We start from the raw sequence: 14,307 nt of genomic DNA on the forward strand, positions 1-14,307 counted from the left end.
GGCAGGCAGAGAGAGAGAGGGAGAAGCAGCCTCCCCGCTGAGCAGAGAGCCGGACTCGAGACTCGATCCCAGGACCCTGAGATCATGACCTGAGCCGAAGGCAGAGGCTTAACCCACTGAGCCACCCAGGCACCCCTACTTCCATTCTTTTAACTGATAAATATTTACTGGGCATTTATATAATAGTGATTTTGTTTCTGTCTACTACTCATTGGTTGTGTGAAGTTTAATTCATACTTCTGAAAATATTACTGGTCTTCTTACAACTTCACATATAGATTGCTTTGAGCCTAATCTCATTTTGTTTTCCGCTTGATCTTTAGATCTTTTGGGAACCAGGCTTGAAAGTGAAGGTGACAGTCTCCTGCAGACTCAAGCATGTCTCTGCTATATTTGCGCAGGGAATGTAGAGAAACTGGTTGCATGTTGGACTAAAGCTCAAGATGGAAGCAATCCTTTGTCCCTTCAGGTTAGTATCTTTGAACAATTGTGCTTCCTTTCTTGTGCTGTCTTTCGCCGTACTTATATTCTGGAAATTGATTCGTTCCAGTTCATTGCTTTCCTTTGTTATCTATGTTTTAGAAGTTCTTTTGCTGGATAATGTATGTGTCTTTGTAGCTGTATTTGGAGGGGCAAAGTATGAAATGATGGAATAGGTAAAATGGGGTCACAGCTGTTTGTGAAGTGAAGGTTATAATTGGGTAGTTAATGGGGGGAAGCAGATGGCGATAGGATGGAAACAGCCCTAGAGTTTACTTCTTTTTCCTTATGCTTCTCTCTTGCTACCTCTGTTGACCCTGTCTGCCTTGGGCAAGGAAAGAAACAATGTGGGCAAGGAATGGGAGGCATCCCCAGTACCAGTAAAGAATAGATTAAGATATTCATGGTTACGGGAAAATGAAAGTAAGGTGAAGTGGAATCCCATGTAGCACTACAACCTGGGCAAGAGGGGGAGTAAAAAATATGGGGACTCTTCTCAGCCACTGAATAACTATATATTTAGATACTTTTTCCCAAGCATGTAATCAACAGAGTGTCATAATATTTCATTCAAATATATTTCTTTTTCTCTCTGGAAAGAGATTTTCTCAACAGAAATGTTACTTTAAAGATCACTCTATTAAAACTGAGAATCTGGTAGGAAATCAAGGCTTTCCTTCTAAGTGCTTCAGAGAAAAAGCACACTTGCTTCATACTTCTGGATCTGTGTACCTTTGAAAGGCAGCTAGTAGGATATTGTGCTTTGTACTTGAAGCTCCCCATTGTTGAAATAATTGGTATCGAAGAGCAACGTGAGAAACTTTGGGTTGAAATAGTAAGCTCATTGGAGGTCACCTCATAGCAGTACTGTTTTTATAGTGTAGCTAGTACGGTATCTTTAGTCAGAGTTCGTTTTATACTTGCTGGAACTCAGCTTCTGCCTTTGGGTATCTGCCTGTCACTTTCACTTTGGATGTTTGCCTACTTTAGTTCACAAGACGGTATCTGGCCATTTAAGGATATTTACGAGAAGGTGGTAACTTACTCCTTATTCGTAAATAAGAGCCCTTCTTCCTCCTCAGTTTTTCAGTTTACCTAAATCATGGTCAGCTGTTGCAGACGTTTTTAAGAAAGAGGGTAACATGATGTACTTCTAGTAGGTTTTAGAAACCTTCATAACTCTTTGTCTTTTCTTGCCTTCTTTCATAAACATCTTGGTATCTTTGTCTGGTTCTCCTCTCTCTCCCTTCTTTTTCTCATTTAGGATCTTATTGAGAAGGTTGTCATTCTGCGAAAAGCTGTACAACTCACCCAAGCCATGGACACCAATACCGTAGGGGTTCTTTTGGCTGAGAAAATGAGTCAGTATGCGAATTTGTTGGCAGCCCAGGGCAGCATTGCTGCAGCCTTGGCTTTTCTTCCTGAAAACACCAACCAGGTAATTAGAATTGACCATTTTTCTTCTTTTAGTGTGTGAATAAGGTGAGTCCAGTAGGTCGCACTCAGGATTGAACATATTGCTAGGTAGAATGTTTTAGAGCAGTTGAATATCTGTCATCTGACTATAGGTGAGTGTTACTGCAGTTACTCAAGGATCATTTAAGGTGTAACCAGACTGTAGCAGAGAGAGAGGGTACTCCTGTAGTATGATAGATCCGTGTGTACTGAGGGGCATAGTATTTGAGGAAAATAAATGGGGAAAGGACCAACTTTTTGTTTCTTAAGCCAAATGCTGATTCTTTGTACAAGGTTCTTTGTAGGAATCATCTGTGTTGAAAAGCTATGAATATTTAATAATTAACCAAACATGTGGGGTTGTGGTTTTAAAATGCCACCCCAGACATAGATAGTAGCAAAGAAGTTCATTTTTTTTTTTTTAAAGATTTTATTTATTTATTTGTCAGAGAGAGAGAGAGAGCGAGCACAGGCAGACAGAATGGCAGGCAGAGGCAGAGGGAGAAGCAGGCTCCCCGCCAAGCAAGGAGCCCGATGTGGGACTCGATCCCAGGACGCTGGGATCATGACCTGAGCCGAAGGCAGCTGCTTAACCAACTGAGCCACCCAGGCGTCCCAGAAGTTCATTTTATATACCATTCCAGTCTGATATTTTCTGGGGACTTTGGGGGCAGGTTGGGGGAGGCATAGGAAGAGGTAGAGAGAGAATCCCAAGCAGCCTCCATGCCCAGCGTGGAGTCTGACATGGGGCTCCAACCCATACCCCTGAGATCATGACTTGAGCTGAAATCAAGAGTCAGATGCTTAATCACCTGAGCCACTCAGGCGCCCCAGGACAAGTATATTTTTAAAGTACTCAAAACACAATTACATTTCTAATTTAGTGTCCTTATTTGGTATCCATTAAAATGGGCTTTTTCAATGCAGTGGAATTCAGTAAGAGACTGTAGTGACGCACATGATTGCTAGGATTCTTTTCCTGGGGGGGGTTTCCAAATTCAAACTGAATATAGACAAGTAAACATCTGATTCCAAAAGTGATACATACTGTGATGGAGGTAGGGCTGTGGAAGCATGGAAGAGGGCTATCTAAATTTAATAATGGAGCATGGGTGGAAATTAGGGTGGGATTTGAGGGCAGTTTTCTACAAGTAGGATGTTTATATATAATCTGTATTGTGTGTCTGCCAGAGCATAATTTTGAGCCTTAAAGAATTTTGTTTCTGTACTTCTTATTATAAACTTTACTTTGTTTTTAATGGATTTTTAAAGTTAAATATTTTCAGTATTTTGTCTGTTCTATGGAATTATCAATACATTTCCTTGAGTAATTTCATTGAGTAAAAATACTTACATCTGTGTTCCAGGATTATGGAGGTATGACTGGTTTTGAACACACTTACATGTCATATCCTTCTAAACTGTTTATGAGAATATAGGTAGAATAGAAAACATAGACTTTATGATGACTTTGGCATAATAGTTTTATGCCTTTTTACTTGATAAGACTCCGTTATTAAGTTGTAAGACCCTTTAAGAGTAACTTAATCTAAAACCGTTAGATCTTCTAGGCTTAGTATTAAGCCCCTTATTTTTAATACCGTTTATAACTGTGTACATTATCTATACCTTATTCTTTGTGTTTTCTTTGGGTTTTTAAAGAACATTATGTTAAAATAAATAATTTCAAAGTTGCTGTCTTCTATGTATCTCAGTAGACCCTTAAGTATTTTCGGGGGAATATGTTCTGAGACTCTGATATCATTATAGTATCTGGTTTTCCTCCCTGATAGGCAATAAAGTATATCTTCAAGTTTAAATGACAGCTTTAAACCTTTAAGGAATTTATAGAAATGTATGATTTTGAAAAATATTATAATCAGTTATTGCTAAAATATTTTAACATTACTTTTTTGTTGTTGCTTATCAATACCTAGAACATGTACGTGGTCAACTCACACTTATTGTAGATCTATATAATCATAGATCTGTGTAAGCTACTATGAGTGTGACATCTTACTCTTTTTTTTTTAAACATTTTATTTATTTATTTGACAGACAGAGATCACAAGTAGGCAGAGAGGCAGGCAGAGAGAGGAGAGGAGGAAGCAGGGTCCCTGTCGAGCAGAGAGCCTGATTCGAGGCTTGATCCCGGGACCCTGACACCATGACCTGAGCCGAAGGCAGAGGCTTTAACCCACTGAGCCACCCAGGCGCCTGACATCTTACTTTTAACTTATTTCCAGCATCTCATTTTTATTAATTTTCCTCTTAGATCACCATTTTCTCCCATCAGCATCTTTAGCAGTTGATTCTTTTGGGCCCTTTTCCCTATAAAGAAAAAAGTTGTGTTTTTTTTTTTTTTAAACACTTTTATAATTTGTGATTACTCAACTACAAGAAAACACAGAAGAGCAGAGATGGTAAGTGACATTGATCTTACTCTCCGTGGTGGGTGTAATTCCAGACCCTGCCTCAGTTAAATTACAAGTTACACTATATATCTTGGACCTTTGGTATCAGTCTTGAGTTTCCAAATCCCATGATGGGAAACTCCCCTCATGTGCCAGGGTCTGTTATATAGGAAATAGCATATAAACAAGGAACGTATGCCCAATCAAGCTTACTTGAGGAAAAGCAACATGCTGTCATATAGTTGGGTGAATTCTAACAGCTGGCTTTGTTTTCTTCCATTACTTATTATAGCCGAATATTGTGCAGCTTCGTGACAGACTTCGTAAAGCACAAGGACAGCCTGTACCAGGACAGGAATCACCTAAAACTCCTTATGACAGGCAGCAGCTGCCCCAGGGCAGGCCTGGACCAGTGGCTGGCCACACACAGATGCCCAGAGTTCCGGCTCAGCAATATTACCCGCATGTGAGTGATATGGTCCTGATAAAGTAGAACATCCATGTATTTCTGTTCAAATTGGTGGTTTTAGTTTAATGGATAAGAAACCGTAGTCTGCTCTGATGAAACTAGACAACATATTATTTTAATAGTTTTTCTTTTTATATTCTTGGAAGTGGTATTTATGGTCTGTTTTTTAGGGTTTTTTGGTTTTTTTTTTACGATTTTACTTACTTATTTGACAGAGAGAGAGAGATCACAAGCAGGCAGAGCGGCAGGCAGAGAGGGGGAGAAGTAGGCTCCCCGCCGAGCAGAGAGCCCAATGCGGGGCTCAATCCCAGGACCCTGAGATCATGACCTGAGCTGAAGGCAGAAGCTTTAACGCACTGAGCCACCCAGGCGCCCCTGTTTTGTTTTGTTTTGTTTTTCTAATCACTTTAATCTGGGCAAACAGATTATATTTTAAATATAAATTAATTTAAGCTCTCTGGGGAGATTTCTTCTTGTTTCTTATCACTCAAACTTCCCTTACACATGTACGTGTGTTCTTGAAACTGCTACAGTTTGAGTCATCCAAAAAACTAAGTTAAGTAATAGGAATAATTTGGGGGCTGATTTGGTTAATATTATAAAATATTCTTAGAAAAAATACTCTTTTTTTGAGTATTCTATTCTAAATCATTATTATAAGTTTACTGTGTCTTCTGCATCAGCCCAATAAAGAGTATTCAGAGTACACTTTCTTTTTTTTAAAGATTTTATTTATTTATTTGAGAGAGAGAGAGCATGAGTGAACACCAGTGGGGGAAGAGAGAGGGAGAAGCAGGCTCCCTGCTGAGCCGGGAGCCTGATGCAGGGCTCAGTCCCAGAACCCCAGGATCATGACCTGAGCTGAAGGCAGATGCTTAACTGACTGAGCCCTCACCAGGTGCCCCTAGAGTACACTTTTGGGTGGGGGGAACAACTTGGATAGTAGAGAATGACCAAAGGTATGTGAAGTTGTAGGTCATGAGGATTACTAAGATGATTAAATATTTTTTTTTAAAGATTTTATTTATTTATTTGAGAGAGAGAGAGAGCATGAGAGGGAAGAAGGTGAGAGAGAGAAGTAGACTCCCTGTGGAGCCAGGAACCTGATGTGGGACTCTATCCTGGGACTCTAGGATCACGACCTGAGCCGAAGGCAGTCACTGAACCAGCTGAGCCACCCAGGCACCCCATCTATTGTACCTTTGATTAATACATTTGATTTTAACTGTTTTGTTTTTTCCTTTATTTGACAATTATTTTTTTGAGAGCTTTACTATGAGTGCCTATCTTTATTCTACCTGTTGGTATATTGGTAAACAAAACAGATTAAGTTTCCCACTCGTGGAGATTGCAGTGGTTTTAGAATGTCTGTGACGTAGGTAGGACCAAGCAGGAAGTGGCTAGAAAAACTGAGAGGCAGAGAGGTCAAGTGACAAGACAAGAGTTTTAAGACTTAAAACTTGGATTTCTTAGCATTATGTGGCTAGTTAATGGCCGACCTGGTGTTGGATCTCCCAAGCGCCTTTAGTTCGGTCACACTCTCTCTCAGGGTATTGAAGTGTAACACCCTTTACACTGGGAAAAGAGATTATTTACTCTTTATGTCATTGCGTTTATCTGTCTTTCTGGTAAGATGTAAAAACATTGGAAGACTTTGGTTATACTTTGACCTAGCAGTCTCATGCTTTAAGAAAAGAAGAACAAATTCAGTAATAAATTAAGCAGTGATTTTCTTGATTAAAGCTTATCTTACACTGAATGAAGAGTTTTTGTGAAGGTTTATTTGACAAAAAGATTTTGATGGCTTAAAAATTTTTTTTGAAAACCTCAGGACTCCAGGGTAAGCAGCATGGTGTAGTATAGCAAACACTGGCCTGGGAATCAGGAGGCCTGATTTGGTCCTAGCAATGTCACCAGCTAGTTGTATGGACCTCAGCAAGCCCCTTCATTTCTCAATGAAGTGTTGGCTTTCTCCGTGGTAGAAGGTGGGGATTAGACTGGATGATCTCTAATACACTCTGATTATATGTTTCTAAACCTCGTATGGGACTAATGTGATTCTTTATGGCTCTAATAAAATCCAGAAAGGGGAGCTTATAGCAATATGTTTACAGATCTAATAGTAGCATGACTATGATTAATGCTTCAAAATCACTTTTTTACTCAATTGCCTTCCCCCCCGTCCCCGCCAGTGTCTTCTTTCCTTACCTACTTACAGGAACTAGCCTTTTCCCCTTATTCTTGACACTTGAATGGCATTGTTTTTATGCTTTGATTTAGGTTTTCATATTTTTCCCCCGCCTCCCTCCCCTTGTTTTTGTTGTGAATGTGTGTTTTTCTTTTAGAGTCCCCGCTACCTTGAAAGCAGTGCCTGACTAACATGTAGTGTCTTGCTGCTCTGATTTTTTGCTCGCATCTGGCTATTAATGCCTTTTGGGGTTTTTTTTTTTTCTTCTTTTAACATTTTTATTTTTTATTTTCTGTGATTGGTATTTCTTTGTTCAATTCAGGTTAGAATTGCCCCTACTGTCACTACCTGGAGTAACAAAACTCCTACCGCCCTTCCCAGCCATCCACCTGCAGCCTCTCCCTCTGACACACAGGTATATCCTTCATTATTCATCTTTGAGCAGAATTCTGCTCACCCAAATATATATAGTTAAATATTCTCTAACAGCCCCTTCTCTTAAGTTCCCCTCCCCCTGTCTGTCTGCGTGCTTATTGCATTTTTAATGCTTTAGGGTGCAAGAAGCAGTTTTAGGACAATTTGTTTATTTTCTTATCCTTCTCCTTCTTTTGTGGTTCTAAATTGACCTCAGCTAGAAAAATACCAACTGAAGTTCTAACAGTGGTTTAAATCTGATTGCACTGAAGATTTTCTTTTTTTTTTCTTTCTTTGTTTTTTGAGCATTGCGGAAATTGAAGAGAAGCGAAAGTTCCCTTGTGGCATTTTATGCTTATATTTCCAAAGTGTGAAGTAGTGGATGGCATTTAGTAGAGATGGAAAATCCTGGTGACTTATTATGAATATCACTGACACTATTTTATGAAGTCATAAGCATCTGTCGCCATTCTTTGCATTTATTACTTTGGACCTGTTTAATCTTTAAGCCACTTAGAATGTGTTGCTAAGAGAATATGTTCTAAAGAAAATAGAATGTACAAAATGCAGTGTTTCTTACACAGTGAAGTTTTTTTTGTTTGTTTGTTTTAGAAAAATAAACACAATGCCATTTCAGGGATTATAAATCCATCTGGTAAGATTCTTGGTTCCAAATGTAATCCTCCTGTGCTCGCTTCAGCAGCACACTTACTAAAATTGGAACGAAACAGAGAGGATTAGCATGTCCCCTGCGCAAGGATGACACGCAAATGTAACCCTCCTTTTTGTCATATTCTCATTCCCTAGGGAGAAAATCCTCCACCTCCAGGTTTCATAATGCATGGAAATGCCATCCCCAACGCTGCCACAGCTCAGCTTCCCACGTCTCCGGGTCATATGCACACCCAGGTACCACCGTATCCACAGCCACAGCGTAAGTAGTGCGACCCCGAAGTCCTTGTGCAGCCCCGTGTCTTATTCTAATGTTGAAAGATTCGCTTTGGAGCTCCAAATTCAAGTCAGTTTTAACAAGCAAAGAGAGAACCATTCTCTGTAGGATGTGAGAGAGAGAAACATAGTTTCCTAGGAAGCACCCTGAGTCGGCTTGCCAGGACACGGCTGGTGTCCATCCGCTCAGAACAGTTCCCGAGCGCCTACTAAGGACAGTGAATTGTCCCATGATTTGGATATTTTTTAAAAAATGGAATTTGAAAGGATTTGGTTGCATATTCTTTTCTTTTAAGCAAGATGACACAAACCATCTTTGGAAAAATGGTTCCAAAGGACATTTGTTCTTGTTTTTCATTTGTATCATCTTTTTTAAGAAATAGACTTTTTTTTCTTTTTTTAAGATTTTATTTTATTTAGTTGACAGAGATCACAAGTAGGCAGAGAGGCAGGCAGAGAGAGAGAGAGAGAGGAGGAAGCAGGCTCCCCGCTGAGCAGAGAGCCCAATGTAGGGCTCGATCCCAGGACCCTGAGATCATGACCTGAGCCAAAGGCAAAGGCTTTAACCCACTGAGCCACCCAGGAGGCCCCAAGAAATAGACTTTATTTTAGAGCAGTTTTAGATAGCATATTTGAGTGGAGAGTACAGAAGTTTCCAGTATCCTCCCTGCCCCTATGTACAACCTCCTCCGCTATCAACAGCCCCTACCCCAGTGGTACATTTGTTACAGTTAATGAATCTACGCTGACATGCCATTACTACCCAAAGTCCGTAGCTTACTTGAGGGTACACTCTTGGTGTTGAACATTCTATGAATTTTGACAGATGTATAATAATGACATGTGCCCACCATTGGCTTTTCTTTTTTAGAAAACATTTGCACTTAGAAAATATCACCACTGTTTTAAAATTTAATTGACCAAAAAAATAAAAATCTCCAGGGGGGAAATTATGGGACTAAACAAGTATTACAAAAGCAAGAGACCACTGCCTAGTAAGAACTAATCCTAATAAGCCTATTCTGTGCTAAAATGGATGTTCTTAACATGGATACAGATTTGACATGACTTTTCACTTGTGCTCTCTTCTGAATAAAGTAGGTACAGTTCTAGTAGATTCATTCCGTGGGAGTCCATACCTACCCCTGGTCTTGAAGAATGTGATAGTATTCTCTAATCCGGTCTCAGATCTTTGCATCAAAATGTTAGTTGGGTGCCTGGATGCTTACTAACCAGCTGTGCACAGTATATGAAATACTGTATTGTAATTGTTTTGTCAGGGACCATGGAGAGTTGGCTATTAATCTGAAACTATGGCTCAAAATCATAATTTGAGTAGCTGATGATATTACCAGGTGTTGGAGAAGGTTTCTGATTCATAACAATAGTGTTCACCCTACAATTCTTGTAGTGGGAGAGATGTTGAGCCACCACCAAAGTCCCCTTATTTACTGTAAGGGGAAGTGCTTTGAACATGTAATTCCGGCATGGTTCCCTCTGGTGGCTGGTAGGTGTCACTGCAGTCTTTCCCCAGGGTCGGGAAAGGGTCAGTCTTAGAGTTCTTGGGTCTGATGATTCAAAGAATTTTTTTTTTTTAAGATCTTATTTACTTATTTGAGAGTGAGAGTGAGAGAGAGAAAGGACGAGTTGCGGGGGTGGGGCAGAGTAAGTGGGAGAAGCAGACTCCCCTCTGAGCAGGATGCCCAATGCTGGTCTCCATCCTAGGACCCTGAGATGACAACCTGAGCCAAAAGCAGATGCACAAGTAACTGAATGACCCAGGTGCCCCTCAAAGATTTTCATAGCCAACAGCAGTCTGGAGATGGCAGGTTTCAAATATTGGATCCAATAACTGTTAGTATCATTTAAGGATACCCAGGGTATCAAAAGCATAACGTAGAAGTGTTAATATATGGTTGTAGCTCATTGTTGAAAGAATAATGATGAAAATAATTTCCATAGAATGAAATAAGTTTGGGTTTTTTATTGCTATCTGAATAAAACTTATAACTAATTAAAATTTCTGTTTCTTCCCGTTGGTGTAGCTTATCAGCCAGCCCAGCAGTATTCCTTCGGAACAGGGGGGTCAGCAGTGTACCGGCCTCAGCAGCCTGTCGCTCCTTCTGCTTCAAATGCTTACCCTAACACCCCTTACGTATCTCCCGCTTCTTCCTACTCGGGGCAGTCTCCGCTGTATGCAGCACAGCACCAGGCCTCTCCACCTGCCTCCAGCTCTGCTGCTGCTTTCCCTCCTCCCCCTTCCTCTGGAGCATCCTTCCAGCATGGCGGACCAGGAGCTCCGCCGTCATCTTCAGCTTACGCGCTGCCTCCGGGAACAACAGGTACACTGCCTGCTGCCGGCGAGCTGCCTGCGTCGCAGAGAACAGGTCTGCGCTTGAAAGGGCTTTGGTTTGGCTCCCTCCTCTATTGTTCACGAACACCTGGGTGGACGGAGGGGAATCATGTCTGACTCTTTGTGAGCTGAGCCGTCCGAGGTGTTGACGAGTTTGTAGAACAAATGCTGGAACTAGTTCTAAAAGTGTGATTGTCCCATAATGAGCTTTAGTTGCTGAGGGAGAGAGCTTCGGCACTTCAGAAAGGTGAGAGCCTATAATTGGCCCCTGAGCTTAAAGTAAGTGGTAAGAAATTAATTGGCAAGATAAGTGGTGGTTGAAACTAGATTTAATTGACACTTACTGCTTTAGAGCAAAACTTTGTTCTGTTCTTACTGAGTTTTCAGTTTTTAAAATTATTTGTGCCTTAAACTCATTCATGGAAACTAAACAGTATAGTGTAATGAGATTGTACATAATTTTTAATGTTTATTTACAAAGATGAGCAATCTCAATATGCTTATCTAAAGGGAAAAAGTGCGAGAGCACAGCTCTGACAGAGAGGATGTCTGAGACAGTAGAAAGTCCGCAGACAGTAGTGTAGCAATTCCTCATTAGGACGATACCACCCTCAGACATTTGGGGAATTTCAAGGATTAGATAGATACATAGGTAGATAGTCTAAGAGTGTAGTCATGCCTAAAATTTTCTAATTAAAATCATAATTTTAAATTATTTCTGTGGTGAAATACATGTTTTATAAGTTCTTATCTCATAATTACAGCATTACATTATTTTTTATGGGTAGGTTATATTATCTGATTTTTATTTGGTTTAGTAATAGGGGTCTTAAAATCATGTGTTATAAAAAGGGACCGATGAGTCAGGGTTAAGAACCATTAACCATCCTGGTTAAGAATGCAGGCTTTGAAATTGGACTCCCTGGATATGTATCCCAGCTTCACTAACTTTCTAGTCATGTAGCTTGGATAAGTTACTTAAACTGCCTCAAGCCAATGTCCTTAGAAATAATAGTACCTATTCATAAGCTTATGTAGATTATTGAATGCACTAATACATTAAGACACTTGGGGATAGTGACTGTAAAATTTGCTGTGATTACACAGAAGCGGACTCAGAATTAGAGCTCTGTGCCTGATGGTATTTGATGGTAATTTCCCTTTTAGATTATCTAACTGATGTTTTTGAAATAGAGGAGCAAAGAGATGAATGAATCTTGCTTTGCTCCTAATACTGAAGTTGCTCCTGGGGAGTCCACTATATATATTTTTTCTATGAAGCAGGAGCTGTAATTACTGAAAACACTTTTCATAAATAGGATCTGTTGAGGAAGTATTCTTTTCTAACAAGGTCTTATGGGTCCAAAATTATATGCCTGTCTTCTCTTTTCCCTAATATGTAAAATAAAGTCCAAAGTACCAGAAATCACTCACAGACACACAAAGTATCTGTATCACCCATTACTACACAAGTAAAATTTCTGTAACTGTTAATATAAATAGTTAAATAGGTGGATATTTTAGGAGGCTGAAATTCAGTTAGAGTCAAAAAATTACCTTCTAAAACCTCAGTGAGTAAAGACAGTATCCATTCTGATCCAGGAGTTCTATTGGAGTTCCAGAAAATCCCTGCTTAAAAGTGGTGCGGGGAAATAGGGAGGTGAGTTATCATTTATTGAGTATACATTGGATATACACCCTCATTTACCATCTATTGTCTTATTTAATTCTCAGAGCCATGAGAAACAGAAATATGTATATATTTTTTTAATTGGCATGGGGAAGCTTGGTCTCCTAGGAGTTAAACTCATGGTTGCATGGTGAGAGTGAGTTACCAGTCCAGGTCCCTTAGTCTTCGAGACTGAGTTCATTCTTCACCAGATGGTCTAGTCCTGACAAAAGTGATAGAAGTAGTCAGTTATCAGTGTTGGAATTACAGGAATCACATAGCAGCACTGTTTTAGGCATTTGTTACTTTAGCATCTAAGTTAAATATTTGCATGGGTATTTTCTTTCTCCTTAAGCAGAAGTGTATTTGCCTAAGGATAGTGTTTGCTTATATATACAAAGTAACAGGATCTTCTAACCTGGCTGAGAAACAGTGACTAACAGGAAGAAGCAGCAGGCATTTCTCAGTATTCAGCATGTACCGAGCCAGCTGCTCTGTTACCCTCTTGCATGTTAATAGTCCCCTATCTTTTAACTAATAGTTATAGCTTGACCATATTTTATTTTTTTTAATTTGCTAAAAATTTTATTTATGATATATAAATAATTGTGACTCTAAATTTTATCTTTTTCCTTATGTGTCTTATGATCATATCATGGTCCTCTGTAAGACTTGGAAATTGCATTTATCCAGTGGATAATTCCTGACAGACATTAGGATTTGCAAGGCCTGTAACTATTAGTGAACCACAAAATTATATGCCTGAGGCTCAGAGAAACTGAAACTAACATTGCAGTCATCAGAACATTCATTCAGTAAATTCTTTTTTTTTTTTTTCAATTTATTTTTTAAATTAACATATAATGTATTATTAGCGCCAGCCGTACAGGTCTGTGAATCGCCAGGTTTGCACACTTCACAGCACTCACCATAGCACATACCCTCCCCAATGTCCATAACCCCACCACCCTCTCCCAGCTCGCCGCCAGCAACCCTCAGTTTGTTTTGTGAAATTAAGAGTCTCTCTTGCATACCTTGTTTCATTTATTCTTTTCTTACCCCCCAAACCCCCCACGTTGCATCTCCACTTCCTCCTATCAGGGAGATCATATGATAATTGTCTTTCTCCGACTGACTTATTTCGCTAAGCGTAGTAACCTCTAGTTCCATCCATGTCATCACAAATGGCAAGATTTTGTTTCTTTTGATGGCTGCATAGTATTCCATTGTGTATATATACCACATCTTCTTTATCCATTCGTCTGTTGATGGACATCTAGGTTCTTTCCATAGTTTGGCTATTGTAGACATTGCTGCTATAAACATTCGGGTGCACGTGCCCCTTCCGATCACTACGTTTGTATCTTTAGCGTAAATACCCAGAAGTGCAATTGCTGGGTCATAGGGTAGTTCTGTTTTCAACTTTTTGAGGAACCTCCATGCTGTTTTCCAGAGTGGTTGCACCAGCTTGCATTCCCACCAACAGTGTAGGAGGGTTCCCCTTTCTCCGCATCCTCGCCAGCATCTGTCATTTCCGGACTTGTTAATTTTAGCCATTCTGACTGGTGTGAGGTGGTATCTCATTGTGGTTTTGATTTGTATTTCCCTGATGCCGACTGATGTGGAGCACTTTTTCATGTGTCTGTTGGCCATCTGGATGTCTTCTTTGCAGAAATGTCTGTTCATGTCCTCTGCCCATTTTTTATTGGATTATTTGTTCTCTGGGTGTTGAGTCTGATAAGCTCTTTATAGATTTTGGATACTAGCCCTTTATCTGATATGTGGTTTGCAAATATCTTCTCCCATTCTGTCAGTTGTCCTTTGGTTTTGTTGACTGTTTCCTTTGCTGTGCAAAAGCTTTTGATCTTGATAAAATCCCAATAGTTCATTTTTGCCCTTGCTTCCCTTGCCTTTGGC

At 39.9% G+C, this 14,307-nt stretch overlaps 1 protein-coding gene and 1 pseudogene across 18 annotated transcripts in view; both read left to right on the forward strand.

The window, feature by feature from the left end:
- Positions 1-14,307, forward strand: part of SEC31A (SEC31 homolog A, COPII coat complex component) — an 84,445-nt gene that overhangs the window by 44,306 nt on the left and 25,832 nt on the right. For 6 of the 18 annotated variants that reach the window (XM_032879173.1, XM_032879439.1, XM_032879354.1 and 3 more), the window contains 6 exons: positions 324-469; positions 1,745-1,918; positions 4,642-4,815; positions 7,329-7,421; positions 8,228-8,354; positions 10,414-10,755. In XM_032879173.1, the coding sequence (XP_032735064.1) occupies positions 324-469; positions 1,745-1,918; positions 4,642-4,815; positions 7,329-7,421; positions 8,228-8,354; positions 10,414-10,755 (1,056 nt within the window). The remainder of the gene's footprint in view (positions 1-323; positions 470-1,744; positions 1,919-4,641; positions 4,816-7,328; positions 7,422-8,227; positions 8,355-10,413; positions 10,756-14,307) is intronic. The other 12 variants (XM_032879523.1, XM_032879701.1, XM_032880088.1 and 9 more) reach the window with 5 other exon arrangements.
- On the forward strand, positions 8,108-8,207 carry LOC116871641 (annotated as a pseudogene).

Source organism: Lontra canadensis, unplaced genomic scaffold, assembly GCF_010015895.1.
Source record: "Lontra canadensis isolate GAN:19392208 unplaced genomic scaffold, GSC_riverotter_1.0 scaffold1, whole genome shotgun sequence".
NCBI classification, from domain to species: domain Eukaryota; kingdom Metazoa; phylum Chordata; class Mammalia; order Carnivora; family Mustelidae; genus Lontra; species Lontra canadensis.